General features: G+C 42.7%; 1 protein-coding gene across 1 annotated transcript in view; it reads right to left on the bottom strand.

Annotated features, from left to right (window-relative positions):
- Positions 1 to 2,779: 2,779 nt before the first annotated feature.
- Positions 2,780 to 15,357, bottom strand: part of CNBD1 (cyclic nucleotide binding domain containing 1) — a 309,025-nt gene continuing 296,447 nt past the window's right edge. Inside the window, exons 12-13 of the mRNA XM_030549461.1 lie at positions 5,292 to 5,351; positions 2,780 to 2,923 (exon numbers count right to left, since the gene is read on the bottom strand). Of these exons, the coding sequence (XP_030405321.1) occupies positions 2,780 to 2,923; positions 5,292 to 5,351 (204 nt within the window). The remainder of the gene's footprint in view (positions 2,924 to 5,291; positions 5,352 to 15,357) is intronic.

Genomic DNA, 15,357 nt, shown 5'->3' with positions numbered 1-15,357 from the left:
GTAAGCATGTTATTTACATTCAGATCACTGTTTGTTATGTTAATATTGATACATTTTTATATCTGATGCCATTTTTAGTTGGACTGTCTGTCAGGCAGCATCAATTTATGTGTTATATCCGGTTACATTTTGTAATGAGTAAAAGTGTTAAAATGTTTTTGATAACATTTTCAATGAAAACATATTTAAATTTGGCAGATTAATACTTTTTAGAAATATGTCTTTGCTGTAGAGAAGGCAGAGTAGGCTTGAAATGAAGAGGTTCTTTCCAACCAGTAGTTATGGAGTTAATGTTTCAACAGACTACAAAATGGTATCAAGTCTACTGATATTTTCTGTCATTTCAAGGGTAGGAAGGTGGATAAAAGGTTGAAACCTGTGTGGTTATACCAGGAAGGGTGGTGTTACTGTAATAGTCAAATTTTCAAAACTTACATCTAAATTGTACTCTTAAAATAGGCTTTTATGATTGTGCACAGGTGATAGTGTGCACAAAACCTTAATTTATAAGCCAAATAGGAATAATTTTGTACCACTCCCCAAAGCTGTTATTCAGGCAGAACTCTCATTACATACAGTGGAATAAAAGTGTAAATAGGGCCTCCATTTGAGAGGCTACTTCCAGCTGTGTCTACAATTTTGCAGTTGCATTTAATTATGGACTCAACAGAATTTAGAAGTCTAATCACCTGATTTTGAGGAGAAATCTAATAAATATCTATGTAGTATGAACTGCACTTTCAATCAAATGCATGTGCAAATTTGCAGACATTTCTTACAGGCAAGGAAATATGCCTACTATCTGACGATGAGTTGGGAGACCCTTTTAAAATTAGGGCCACTGGGTAAAAAAGTATGAGATCCGAGCAATTTCCTATTCAAGCAAAACTTCTTACAGGTAACATAATCACTGGCAGCAATTTCCCCAAAACTGAATGTCTTTGAAGGACCTAAATGCATCAAATATTATTCCAAATATAAACTGAATCAGGTAAAATGTCATGCAAACTATAAGCAGGAGAACCTCATAACTTATCTTTTTTGACAGCTAATTTTAAAGGCATCTAAGATTTTGATTACTGTAACTCCCATACTGAACAACTGCTCTACTGAAAAGCCATTTAGCTCACTGTCTCACTCTCTATGGGCCAGATTCTGGCTGGTTTCTGCACAGGCAAGACAGGGATGGCATGCACTTGTGTGCTTCTGCACAGGGGCTGGCAAGAATCCTGCTGGGGACAGCAGTTCTTAATACTTGCTATCACCAATGTAGGTGCCGAGGCAGTTGCAGGCAATCACCCAATCAGGTGTATCCTCATTAGGCATTCAAACCCTAGGAACTGCCAGAAGGAACCCTGGCTAACTCATCCAGAATTCCTCCCGGGAACCACAGTGGTAATGCAGCCCCTCTGCATTTGTTTTCATTGTACCTCTAGCAAGCACATGGCAAATGAAAATCATTGGGAGGAGAGGGTATTTCTGTACCCCCTTTGCCATCATTTCAAACTTTGCAGTTGTAGATCCCAGATGAACAGGCACTATCCAGTCTAGCATCCCAATGCTGTCAGAATGCAGAACTACCACAGAGGCAGGAATGCTACTTTCAAACTATTAATAAAGATAATAGCTACTCACTGATCCAGTGAATAATCAAATTCCAGTTTTTGATTACAGCAATACTACAAAGGCCAGGGAAAATCCCTCAAGCATGCTGCAAGTTGTTCACAATCCACTGAATATAAATTATTCTTTTGGCATAAAGATTCAAAAGATCCATACATGAATCTTCATTTATAAAGTAGTGAGGGAAGGGTGTGAAACAGTTGACGTCTGAGGCAAAAGTAAGGGTAGATTAACATCTTTGGGTACTTCAAGGGTTAGGGGTTAATGTTTGTGTTGCAGGGCAGGCCAAGAAATAGGTTGGTTCTCAACTCCCTATCCCTTTCATCACCTTTCTTGATGTTGATGGCTCTTTTTCCTATCCTATATGCTTTCTGATAAAGTCATCCTATCTCAGTGGATCCCCTGGTGGGCAGACATGTCTCTTCTCAGGCACATTTCTACATCTGCACTGGGTACTGGCACAAGTCTTTTCCAATATTGTATACACACTACACTGCGTTGCTCCTCATGGGATGTTCCAGTGTTGACAGAACAAAACTGAGTTCTTCACTAGGATCGCAGGGAGAAAGGGAGGGACATGGAAGTCTCAGGAAGCTAGAGGCATAGAAGGCAGTTGGAAGAAGTAAGGTGAGACTGCAGGGAAGCTGTGGATGGACAAAAATACCTTATGCTTAGAATATCACACAAAAGTCTTTTGCTCCAAAAGAGAGCTACAAATAGCATAATTCAGTATCTGTACAACCATGTACAAATATGTTCTTCTATGCAGGGAACCATACCCTTTTTCTTTACTATTGTTTTCAATGAGGAAAAACTAGGCTAATTAAATGTGCTTTGTTAGGAAGCCAGAATCTTCTTATTCCTGGAGTTTGTAGAAACCTTTTAAAACTGTCCTCAGGGTAACTCAATGTTAAGAAAAAGATGTACTTGCTTGTTTTATTTCTTCCATCAAAAAAAGATTAAATGGGTCATAGTGCAGGAAACAGGCGGGTAGGGAGAAGGAAGGGTTGCCAAGCCAAAATAATTAACAGCTGCATGCTGGTGTACAGAAACAAACAGGGTGGGCGAAGGATTTAATCTAGGAAGGCTGCTGGAAGAGCTCAGAGGGAGAGGATTGATGAAATGACTGTTGGATTACACCGAAGTCCCCAGCCTCTCATACACTGCTGTCACTCAGATAGCAACTCAACAATGCTTGTTCTGTCGATTTTCCCCCCCTCTTGGCAGGATGACTCCACTCATGTGTCCATTTCCCCAAACCAGGGATAATTCCATTGTGAAACAATATATCCTGCACCACCTGTTCTGACAAGAGAAAATAATGTATTAAAGAGAATGGAAAAGTAACTATACACAAGCTTAAAAGAGGGGATACCATTTAATATGTAGCCTCAACACAATGCAAATTCTGATCCATTACAGCCAATTAACCTCATTAACTTCAGTGTATATGAAGCCTGGTGGCCTGATTCTCCTGGCAGTAATCCTTTTGAAACACACCGAGTTACACCGGTATAAAGCCAGTGAATGTGAGTGGAGCCCCTGGGACTTTTATTTGATTTCAATGAGACTGTATAGATGTAATTGAGTGGGGAATCTGGTCCATAATCTACAGGTCTGTATTAGAGATCACAAAGAGTGCATCGACATAATTAAACATCTGTGGCTGGCTGGGTCAGCTGATTCAGGCTGGTCCACACTACACAGTTAAATTGATTTAAACAGCGTTAAATCAATTTAACTCTGTACCCATCCACACTACAAAGCACTTTAAATCGATTTTAAGGGCTCTTAAAATCATTTCTGTACTCCTCCCCAATGAGAGGAGTAACCCTAAAATCGATATTACTATATTGATTTAGGGTTAGTGTGGACGGAAATCGAAGTTATTGGTCTCATTCCTTTAATGTAGCTACCCAGAGTGCACCGCTCCGGAAATCGATGGTAGCCTAGGACCATGGACGCACACCACCGAATTAATGTGCCCTAGTGTGGACGCATAAAATCGATTTTATAATATCGGTTTTATAAAACCGGTTTTAGTAATTTCGATTTTATGCTGTAGTGTAGACGTAGCCTCAGGCTAGCAGGCTTGAACTTCACGGCTGTAAAATTGCTGAATAGATGTTTGGGCTCAGGTTGGAGGCCAAGCCCTGGGACCCAGCTGTGAAGATCAGACCTAGACCTGAATTCTCCCTGTAAGTTTGGGGAGTTTGGAGCCATCTTACGGTTTGTTGCTATTTAAAAAGAACTAGAAAACAGATTGCTTCCATTTAATTAACAAAACATCTCTAAGATATTTCCATATGGGACAAAGACAGAAACATGAATATTCTGCTAAACATATTGAAGTTTGTTTGCTGTCATTGTATCGTATTTAATCAGAATGTTAAATAATATATGGTATGTACTGTAAATTCTGATTAGAAGTGAAACTCTGAAGTTTGGTGAATAATGAACCACAGTGAGTTGTGTCCTTTCTTTCTGAGTCTTGTAGCAGGCAGCTAAAACATAGAATATTGTGAAAGTGTGATTGAATTATTCAACTGGAAAAAAGACGACTATCTATTTATTATTGGTATTTCTACAGCACCTATTGCTATGCTGTCTAAACACTATACTATCTAAACTTTATCACTTTTTACTATTAAACTAATTTAGTTTTTTATAATGCATCTGCCTTTGATCTTCATATTACATGCAGGGAAAACTTTTTAGGATTGATTGCTAACAAGAAGGTAAGAGCCAGTATAGTTTTTTTTTTTTTTTTAAAGAAAGAAAAAGAAAATATAGCATTTTCAGTATCTCAAAATGCCCTACAATCACCAGCAGGACATCTGTTAAAAATCTAGCACTGTCTTGATCACTAAGGACATCTGAACACTTTAATGCAGAGCAGTGATAATACCTGCTAACAGATTAAACACATTATGTAGTGTTTTTTCAATAATATGTTGTACTGTACTGAAATTTCATTTATCTTCTCATTTAGCTGCAGATTTTATAAAAAAAAATGGCTTAGGGACAGGACTGGAGGAAAGCAAAAGCATCCTAGAGCGGTGAAGAGGTGATGTTCATCTGCAAGTTGGAGAAGGTTGTAGGACAGGGGTGACTGCATTTTGGCAACCACAAACTACAGTCCAATAAGGATCCATATAAATTTAACTGATTAAGCAGCTGGCTAATTGCTGCATAAACAAAATTGGAGATTCTTTATCTTATTTCTATAGCTACCTAAACCACATCTGCATATCAGTACACAATTAGAAGAACATGAATATTCTTAAATTGATCACTGCATACTGTACTGATTGTTTGGGTTTTTTTTAATTACCTTGGGTATTTGTATTATTACTTGGAAATGAATTCATGCCTTTTAAAAAAAAGTTTGTTTTTTTAAATCCGAAGAATATTTCTCCCAAATTATATTCACTTTAAAGTAGCTCAAATTTTCATCTAACCAAGACAGTGCCCCTTTAATTCCACCACAACTACAAAAAGATGTATCTGAAATTCTTTAGTTATTAAAATTTCTATTCATATTTTAATTATATTAAAATGGATTTTTCTAAGGCTTCATGAAACTACTCATTATACAGGCCATTTCATATGGATGGAAAGATGCTAAGTAAGAGCTCTCCAATGTTATAGTTTATATATTGTAGTACCTTGACACTCTGCCATTCTTTGTGTTTCTCTTTATTTATATATTCAAAGTTGATCTCATCCTGCATGAAAACAGAACAATGCTGATTAGCTAAGTCAATGTTTTTTCAATTATTTAGTCTTTTGTGGCCTATTTTCAATAACTACCTAATTTTATAACCCTCTCAAGACTGTATGATTTAATTTACATACTCCTACACAGAATACATCAGTGCAAACAATATGAAAATAAATATTCTTAGTTGCAGAAACAGGAGTATTGAATAACTGTTCTCTAATAAGAATATGAATGTTCCTCTCCCAGGGAGACACAGGCTGACTCAAGAATCCCAGCTCATTAGGACAATTTTCCCCCCAACATTTTTTTTTAAAACACTGGTAACTTCACACAGAACCCAGTTCAAGAAGCTGGAATCTTCTTCTCTTACTGCAGAAATCTAGAGGAGGACAGAACCTAAAAGTGCCTTCTACACAAAAAATGAGTCACTTCAGTTTGGGGTTAGGCCAAACAGTCATCTAGCTAACTTGCCCCTACATCCTTGTGGATAGTGATGATATCCTGATAGATCTGCAGCACTTTTTATTTATCTATTGCATGCATGCCCACAATACAGTACTGAGACTGGCTCTGCTCTGGAGCCCTGAAAGAAATACTAACAGACAAAACAAATAATCAGTCTGACTTTGATGAGTAGGAACTGACAGAGAAGCTCACCACTTGCAGCAATGCCAGAATCTCAAGTCCACATGACCTGAGGGGAAGTTCCCTGAGCGGTTTTATGGAGGAGATAGGCAGATAACATCACTGTCAAATAGACCTGGGAGTACATACATCTCTGAGGTACATACATCTCAGAAACCTGCTGTCAGTTTCACTGGCTCATATGGCCAGTGGTTCCCTCAGGTAGCCATTCCGGTGGTCTTTATAAAAACAAAGACAAGGCTGTTTTCTGTAAAACTATCAGGCCCTGAAAAGGGGGAGTATTTCTGGTTAACGAGCAGACATGTTTACCTTGTTTATTTATTAAAAACTTAACTTGCATTGCTCATAGTAATGCAAAGTAGGGTGGTGATCATAGTGGGTAAGAGACGGTATGAGGAGAGAGAGGGGATAAGAGTCAGTGATGGGGGGATGGTCCTCGGGCAGTGAGGGTGAAAGGTTTTGCAATCCCAGCAAAAATGATAAGGTTGGCCTACCCAGAACCTTAGAGCCTAGGCACTCCAAAATTGAGAAACACACAAATAGAGCCCAAGTAGCTTGCCAAAGGCTACAGGGAAAGAGTGTGAAAGTTAGGATTAGAATTCTGGAGTTCCTGGCTACAGGCCCATATACAATCCACTTGTCATAAACAGATAGCTAAGGGTTAATGTCTCTTTCACCTGAAACACCTGACCAGAGAACCAATCAGGAAACCGGATTTTTTCAACTTTGGGTGGAGGGAAGTGTGTCTCTGAGTCTTTTGTCTGTCTGCCTGTTTCCTCTGAGCTTTGGAGAAGTAGTTCTATTTTCTAGTCTTCTGTTTTCTTAGTGTAAGGACAAAGAGATCAGATAGTAAGTTCTATGGTTTCTTTTCTTTGGTATTTGCATGAATATAAGTGCTGAAGTGCTTTGATTTGTATTCTTTTTGAATAAGGCTGTTTATCAATATTCTTTTAAGCAATTGACCCTGTGTTGTATCATCTTAATACAGAGAGAGCATTTGTATTTTTTCTTTCTTTTTTATAAAGTTTTCTTTTAAGACCTGTTGGAGTTTTTCTTTACTTCAGGGAAATTAAGTCTGTACTCACCAGGGAATTGGTGGGAGGAAGAAATCAGGGGAAAGCTGTGTGTTGGATTGCTAGCCTGATTTTGCATTTCCTCTGGGTGAAGAGGAAAGTGCTTTTGTTCCAGGATTGGGAACGGAGAGGGGGACTCACTCTGCGTAGTTTCACAGAGCTTGTGTCTGTGTATCTCTCCAGGAGCACCTGGAGGGGGGAAGGGAATCAGAATTATTTCCCTTTGTTGTGAGACTCAAGGGATTTGGGTCTTGTGGTCCCCAGGGAAGGTTTTTCAGGGGGACCAGAGTGCCCCAAAACACTCTAATTTTTTGGGTGGTGGCAGCAGTACCAGGTCCAAGCTGGTAACTAAGCTTGGAGGTTTTCATGCTAACCCCCAAATTTTGGACGCTAAGGTCCAGAATCTGGGAATAAGGTTATGTCATGGTGGCAGTGGCGGGAGATAGACAGAATCCAGAAGCCAGTAGGAATATTATATTTTTCTTTTCTCTGCTAAGGGTTTTTTAGCAGAGAGAAACAGGTTGGTTTTAAAAGGGAACCAGAGAGAATTTTTTTTTTCTGCTCTCTCTAGCAGTTTGTGGTTTGCATGTTAAGCGAGAAGACTGTTAAGGGTCTTTTGTCATGCAATAGCCCTCCCATTAGGAGGCAAAGTACCAGCACTTATATGCATGCAAATAAAGTGGTTTTTCTGGTTTCCCTTAATTGAACATTAGCTAGAGAGAGAAAAGGAAAAAAGCACTGTTGCTAGGCAGACTTCAGGAGGCAACAGAGAACCTGCAGTTCAGAGGATAAACACCGGAGGGCACCCCAACACAAGAAACAGGAACCATGTCTACCAGGACAAAAATGGAGGCCGAAGACCAATTAAAAGAAGCTGAACACAGGCGACAACTGGAAATGAAACAAAAAGAGATGGAGATAAAAGAAAAGGAAGAAAGCATCAAACTGGCAGCCTTCCAAAGAGAACAGGCAGCCCAAGAGGCAGCACACAAAAGAAAACTAGAAGAAGAAGAGTGGCCCACCGCCGAGAAATGGAAAAACAACAAAAGAAATGGAAAAACAACAAAGAAATGAGAGAAGGAAAACAGAGAAAACATGAACTGGAGATGGCAAAAGCTGGGCTGCATGTGCCAGCCAACCCTAACAACCCGCGCCAATTATTGCTCCACAGCACAGGAAATTTCCCACCTACAAGGCAGGTGATGACACCGAGGCCTTCTTGGAAAATTTTGAAAGAGCCTGTCTTGGGTACAGCATCCCCGAAGACCAGTACATGGTAGAATTAAGGCCACACCTCAGTGGACCTTTAGCAGAGGTGGCAGCTGAAATGCCCAAGCCGCAAATGAATGACTATAAACTTTTTCAAACCAAGGCCAGATACAGGATGGGGATAACCCCAGATCATGCCCGTCGGCGCTTCAGAACCCAAAATGGAAACCAGAGGTGTCATTTCCCAAACACGCCTACTACATTGCAAAAAACTATGAGGCCTGGTTAACAGGAAACAACATTCAAACCTTGGAAGAAGTGAACCTTCTCATACAAATGGAGCAGTTCTTGGATGGTGTTCCTGAAGACATCACACGGTACATACAGATAGAAATCCCAAAACTATCGCTGAGGCGGGGGATTGGAGCCAGATGGATGGAACTGGCAGAAAGCAAAAAAGCTACTGTCAAGGGGAACGATTACCCCAGGGGGCACACAGACCATAAACCCTACAACCGAGGACAGCCAAAGACCCTACATACCACCCAAGTAAAGCCACAGATACCCTACTCTTCAACCTCACCAGTCTCCAGTAACTCCCCTCGGCCCAGTGACCCTCAGATGGAAGATGCTTTAAGTGTAATGAACCGGGACATATCAAGGCCAACTGTCCCAAGAACACCATGCGAGTGCAATTCATTACACCACCATCACACCAAAGATCCCCAGGCCCGGATGCCTCTCAAATACCCTTGGAGCGAAGGGAAAATTTGAGAGTGGGCGGAAAGAAGGTTACTGCGTGGAGAGACACGGGGGCACAAGTGTCAGCTATCCACCAATCCTTCGTTGACCCCAAATTCATCAACCCAAAGGCCAAAGTTACAATTTACCCCTTCATGTCACAAGCTGTAGACTTGCCTACAGCTCAACTGCCTGTCCAGTACAAAGGCTGGTCAGGAATGTGGACTTTTGCAGTCTATGACATTATCCTATCCCCATGCTACTGGGGGAAGACTTGGCCAACCAGGTGAGGCGGGCCAAGAGAGTGGGAATGGTTACCCGTAGCCAAACCAGTCAAGCTTCCAGACCCATTCCTGTTCCTGAGCCGTCCACAGAGGCCCCGTCTGTGTTACCAGAGACCCAGACAGAGGTAGTGGAACCCGGATTCCATGCCTACCACTGAAACAGCCACAGCATCTCCAGTCCCAGGCCCGGAACTGGAACAGCAACCAGCACCAGCAAGTGCAACCACATCTTCAAACTCAACGCCAGAGGGCGCCAGCGAGCCAGAACTGCAGAAGCACACGACAAGCCATACCCAAAAGGCTCAGCCAGAGCCTGAAATACCCTCAGGTGCACCAGCGGAGAGACGGTTCACCAGCAACGGAAACAACCCCATCACCTACATCGCTTCCAGAGGGACCAAGCCCAAGTCCCACAGTCTGAGGAAGAACTGGTGACCCCAGCCTCACGGGAACAGTTCCAGGCTGAGCAGGAAGCAGATGACAGCCTTCAGAAAGCGTGGGCGGCGGCACGGAGCACCCCCACCGCCTCTCAGCTCTTCAAATCGATCCCGGTTTGTTATAGACCAAGGACTTTTATACAAGGAAATTCTTGTCTGGTGGACACCGGGAAGAATGGCAGCCGCAAAAACAGTTGGTGGTTCCAACTAAGTACCGGGAGGAAGCTCTTAAGCTTAGCCCATGATCATCCCAGTGGCCATGCTGGGGTAAACAGAACCAAGGACCGTTGGGGAAGTCCTTCCACTGGGAGAGGGATGGGCAAGGATGTTGCCAAGTATGTCCGGGCTTGTGAGGTATGCCAAAGAGTGGGTAAGCCTCAAGACCAGGTCAAGGCCCCTCTCCAGCCACTCCCCATAATTGAGGTCCCATTTCAGCGAGTAGCTGTGGATATTCTGGGCCCTTTCCCCGAAAAAAGACGCCCAGAGGAAAGCAGTATGTACTGACTTTAGTGACTTTGCTACCCGATGGCCAGAAGCAGTAGCTCTAGGCAACACCAGGGCTAACACTGTATGCCTGGCCCTAACAGACATCTTTGCCAGGGTAGGTTGGCCCTCCGACATCCTTACAGATTCAGGGTCTAATTTCCTGGCAGGGACCATGGAAAAACTGTGGGAAACTCATGGGGTGAATCACTTGGTTGCCACCCCGTACCACCATCAAACCAATGGCCTGGTGGAAAGGTTCAATGGAACTTTGGGGCCATGATAAGAAATTCATCAACGAATTCTCCAATAATTGGACCTAGGTCTTGCAGCAGTTGCTGTTTGCCTACAGGGCTGTACCACATCCCAGTTTAGGGTTTTCACCATTTGAACTTGTGTATGGTCACGAGGTTAAGGGGCCATTACAGTTGGTGAAGCAGCAATGGGAGGGGTTTACGCCTTCTCCAGGAACTAACATTCTGGACTTTGTAAGCAACCTACAAAGCACCCTCCGACACTCTTTAGCCCTTGCTAGAGAGAACCTAAAGGATGCTCAGAAGAGCAAAAGGCCTGGTATGACAGACATGCCAGAGAACGTTCCTTCAAGGTAGGAGACCAGGTTATGGTCTTGAAGGCGCAACAGGCCCATAAAATGGAAGCATCATGGGAAGGGCCATTCACGTCCAAGAGCGCCTGGGAACTGTAACTATCTCATAGCATTTCCCAATTCCTCACTAAAGCCTAAAGTGTACCATGTTAATTCTCTCAAGCCTTTCTATTCCAGAGACTTACAGGTTTGTCAGTTTACAGTCCAGGAGATGATGCTGAGTGGCCTGACGGTGTCTACTACGACGAAAAAAAAGACGGTGGCGTGGAAGAGGTGAACCTCTCAACCACCCTGGAACGTCTGCAGCGGCAACAAATCAAGGAGCTGTGCACTAGCTTCGCCCCATTGTTCTCAGCCACCCCAGGACGGACTGAACGGGCATACCACTCCATTGATACAGGTAATGCTCACCCAATCAGAACCCCACCCTACCGAGTGTCTCCTCATGCCCAAGCTGCTATAGAATAGGGAGATCCAGAACATGCTACAGATGGGTATAATCCGCTCATCTACCAGTGCATGGGCATCTCCAGTGGTTCTGGTACCCAAACCAGATGGGGAAATACGCTTCTGCGTGGACTACCGTAAGCTAAATGCTGTAACTCGTCCGGACAACTATCCAATGCCACGTACTGATGAGCTATTGGAAAGTTGGGACGTGCCCAGTTCATCTCTACCATAGACTTAACCAAGGGGTACTGGCAAGTACCGCTAGATGAACCTGCCAAGGAGAGGTCAGCATTCGTCACCCATACGGGGGTGTATGAATTCAATGTCCTTCCTTTCGGCCTTCGAAATGCACCCGCCACCTTCCAGAGGCTGGTAGAACGGTCTACTAGCTGGACTGGGAGAATTTGCAGTTGCCTACCTCGATGATGTGGCCATTTTTTTCAGACTCCTGGCCCGAACACCTACTCCACCTGGAAAAGGTCTTTGAGCGCATCAGGCAGGCAGGACTAACTGTTAAGGCCAAAAAGTGTCAAATAGGCCAAAACAGAGTGACTTACCTGGGGCACCAGGTGGGTCGAGGAACCATAAACCCCCTACAGGCCAAGGTGGATGCTATCCAAAAGTGGCCTGCCCAAGGTCAAAGAAACAGGTCCAATCCTTCTTAGGCTTGGCCGGATACTACAGGCGATTTGTACCACACTACAGCCAAATCGCTGCCCCATTAACCGACCTAACCAAAAAGACCCAGCCAAATGCCGTTAAGTGGACTAATGAGTGTCAAGAGGCCTTGACCCAGCTTAAGGCGATGCTCATGTCTGACCCTGTGCTCAGGGCCCCGGACTTTAACAAGCCATTCCTAGTAACCACAGATGCATCTGAGCGTGGTATAGGAGCAGTGCTCATGCAGGAAGCAACAGATCACAACTTCCATCCTGTCGTGTTTCTCAGCAAGAAACTGTCTGAGAGGGAAAGTTACTGGTCAGTCAGTGAAAAGGATGCTATGCCATTGTGTACGCCCTGGAAAAGCTACGCCCATATGTTTGGGGACGGCGGTTCCAACTACAAACTGACCATGCTGCACTAAAGTGGCTTCATACTGCCAAGGGAACAACAAGAAACTTCTTCGGTGGAGTTTAGCTCTCCAAGATTTTGATTTTGAAATTCAACACATCACAGGAGCGTCTAACAAAGTTGCTGATGCACTCTCCCGTGAGAGTTTCCCAGAATCCAGTAGTTAAAAAGTGTTCTTAACATGTAAAAGTCTGTTAGTTATATACTTAGTAGTATATGTAAAGGTGCATGTGTTGTATTAATCTGTTTATTTTCAAGTTCTAGAAGAAATTGCCGCCAGTGAGCTTCCCCACTGTCTGCAATTTGGGGGGCGTGTCATAAACAGATAGCTAAGGGTTAATGTCTCTTTCACCTGAAACACCTGACCAGAGAACCAATCAGGAAACCGGATTTTTTCAACTTTGGGTGGAGGGAAGTGTGTCTCTGAGTCTTTTGTCTGTCTGCCTGTTTCCTCTGAGCTTTGGAGAAGTAGTTCTATTTCTAGTCTTCTGTTTTCTAAGTGTAAGGACAAAGAGATCAGATAGTAAGTTCTATGGTTTCTTTTCTTTGGTATTTGCATGAATGTAAGTGCTGAAGTGCTTTGATTTGTATTCTTTTTGAATAAGGCTGTTTATTCAATATTCTTTTAAGCAATTGACCCTGTGTTGTATCATCTTAATACAGAGAGAGCATTTGTATTTTTCTTTCTTTTTTATATAAAGTTTTCTTTTAAGACCTTTGGAGTTTTTCTTTACTTCAGGGAAATTAAGTCTGTACTCACCAGGGAATTGGTGGGAGGAAGAAATCAGGGGAAAGCTGTGTGTTGGATTGCTAGCCTGATTTTGCATTTCCTCTGGGTGAAGAGGAAAGTGCTTTTGTTCCAGGATTGGGAACGGAGAGGGGGACTCACTCTGCGTAGTTTCACAGAGCTTGTGTCTGTGTATCTCTCCAGGAGCACCTGGAGGGGGGAAGGGAATCAGAATTATTTCCGTTGTTGTGAGACTCAAGGGATTTGGGTCTTGTGGTCCCCAGGGAAGGTTTTTCAGGGGACCAGAGTGCCCCAAAACACTCTAATTTTTTGGGTGGTGGCAGCAGTACCAGGTCCAAGCTGGTAACTAAGCTTGGAGGTTTTCATGCTAACCCCCAAATTTTGGACGCTAAAGTCCAGAATCTGGGAATAAGGTTATGTCACCACTGTCACTTATTCTAGAGTTAAGCTATTTTGTATACAGCTGAATGTGAATATGTGGAAGTAACTCACGCGTGGTTTGCTGAAATTATAAAATTTGAGAAGAAGACTGAATGGCTCATGAAAGACAGAGCCTTGAGACTGAGCTCAGCCATCTCTTCATTCTAATTCATGAAGGGCCAGACTGAGAACCCATGAAGTCAATGAAAAAACTCCCATTGACTTCAGTAGGCTTTGGATCAGGCTCTATATGCAATTTAGAAACATTTAAAAACCATTCAGGACCTGGTTCTAACCTTTACAAGAACAAGAGTTCTGCACTTGGACTGATGGCTATACAACCTGTAGTCCTTTGCATAAAATTATCATCAGTGTCTCCACATTACAAAGTGCATAAGGCAGAATATTTCTGCTCTTGAATTTCAGAAGATCTACAGTGGCAGATCTGACTATGGATGAGATTCCATCTCCGCATATGTTGCTACCTAAACTAAAATGATCCATGATTAATCAACACTACTTTTCCTCTGGCATTAATTAAACAAAAATTGATGAGTGGGGAATGTAGGGAGGGGAATATTAATTTCAAGTGAAAATATTAATTTCCACTAAAAGTGCTGTTAAGAGAAAAATTAAAGAGTGCTTGGATCAATTAAATATCTCAAGTATTAATTACCAATGTTCCTAAGGAACTACCAGAGACAACAGAAGTGCCACTAGCAGTCATTTCTTAAAATTAAGAAAACAGGTGAGGTGCCAGCAGACAGGAAGAAAGCAAGTATTGTGCCAGTCAACAGGAAGAGTAAAAGGGTTTAATCGAATATTCTAAAGCATTTAGACTAATCATATACAGGGTAAAACAGTGGAATAAATAAGGATATCAATATTAAGAAAGGAACAACAAATCTTCAACAGACAAAAATGGTAAAAGTACTGGGGGATTGTGTCTCAGGAGATATCAACCAGTTCTGAAGACAGTAACTAAGATCTGGGGCATTATCATCACTATTATTAAAAAGCTCAAAAATGTGCTAGAATCTTTCTCCACAATGTTACATAGAATTTATGATGGTGTAACTCCACTGATTTATATTCTCTCTGAGAATCAACCCATAGGATAAGATAAATCCCTAATCCATAGTGCTTACAATCTAAAGCCTTTACCTTGCACACTGCTGTGCAAATATGGACTCTTATACCTATGCTGAATCTCTTTGCCTTCAGTGGGACTCAACGTGGGTGTACAAGTGTCATCAGTCCACTTGTTTGCAGGACTGAGAACAGAAGGACATGGGAAAGGTGGAAGGAAGCAGCACAATATTGTTTGTATTACTTTTTTCCCCATCAGATATTCCTTTCTTTGGTCCAAAACACACAGCCTATTTTCCTTCTGCTTATTTAACCTATGCCAGCCTTACGTCATATATTCTACTTTATCCTTTGATTTTTCCATTAACAATATTTTTTGAACTCAACCTCATTTCACCCCATCTTTCCCACACATTCCTTCTTCCAATCTATGTTGATTAGTTGTTTTAACCCTTTCCTATAGGCCAGTGGTCCCCAACCTTTTTCGTCTGGCAGGCGCCAGACGACGAGCCATGGAGGACCGTGGCAGCGGACGAGCATCTGCCGAAATGCCACCAACAAGCGGCATCATCCAGAGGTGTCACCACCAAAATCCAACAGCATTTTGGTGGATTCTCATCCTCTGGCCAGTACGCGGGCGCACTTAGGTGTCCCGGCGGGTGCCTTGGTGCCCGTGGGCACTGCGTTGGGGACCGCTGCTATAGGCAATCCCTGCCAGACATAGTTTTCCCCCTTTCCTTGACATGTCCCACA

The sequence above is a fragment of the Gopherus evgoodei genome, chromosome 2 (genome assembly GCF_007399415.2).
Source record: "Gopherus evgoodei ecotype Sinaloan lineage chromosome 2, rGopEvg1_v1.p, whole genome shotgun sequence".
Classification (NCBI taxonomy): Eukaryota; Metazoa; Chordata; order Testudines; family Testudinidae; genus Gopherus; species Gopherus evgoodei.
The sequence above is the reverse complement of the archived record's forward strand: the minus strand, read 5'-3'. Positions and strand labels throughout refer to the sequence as shown.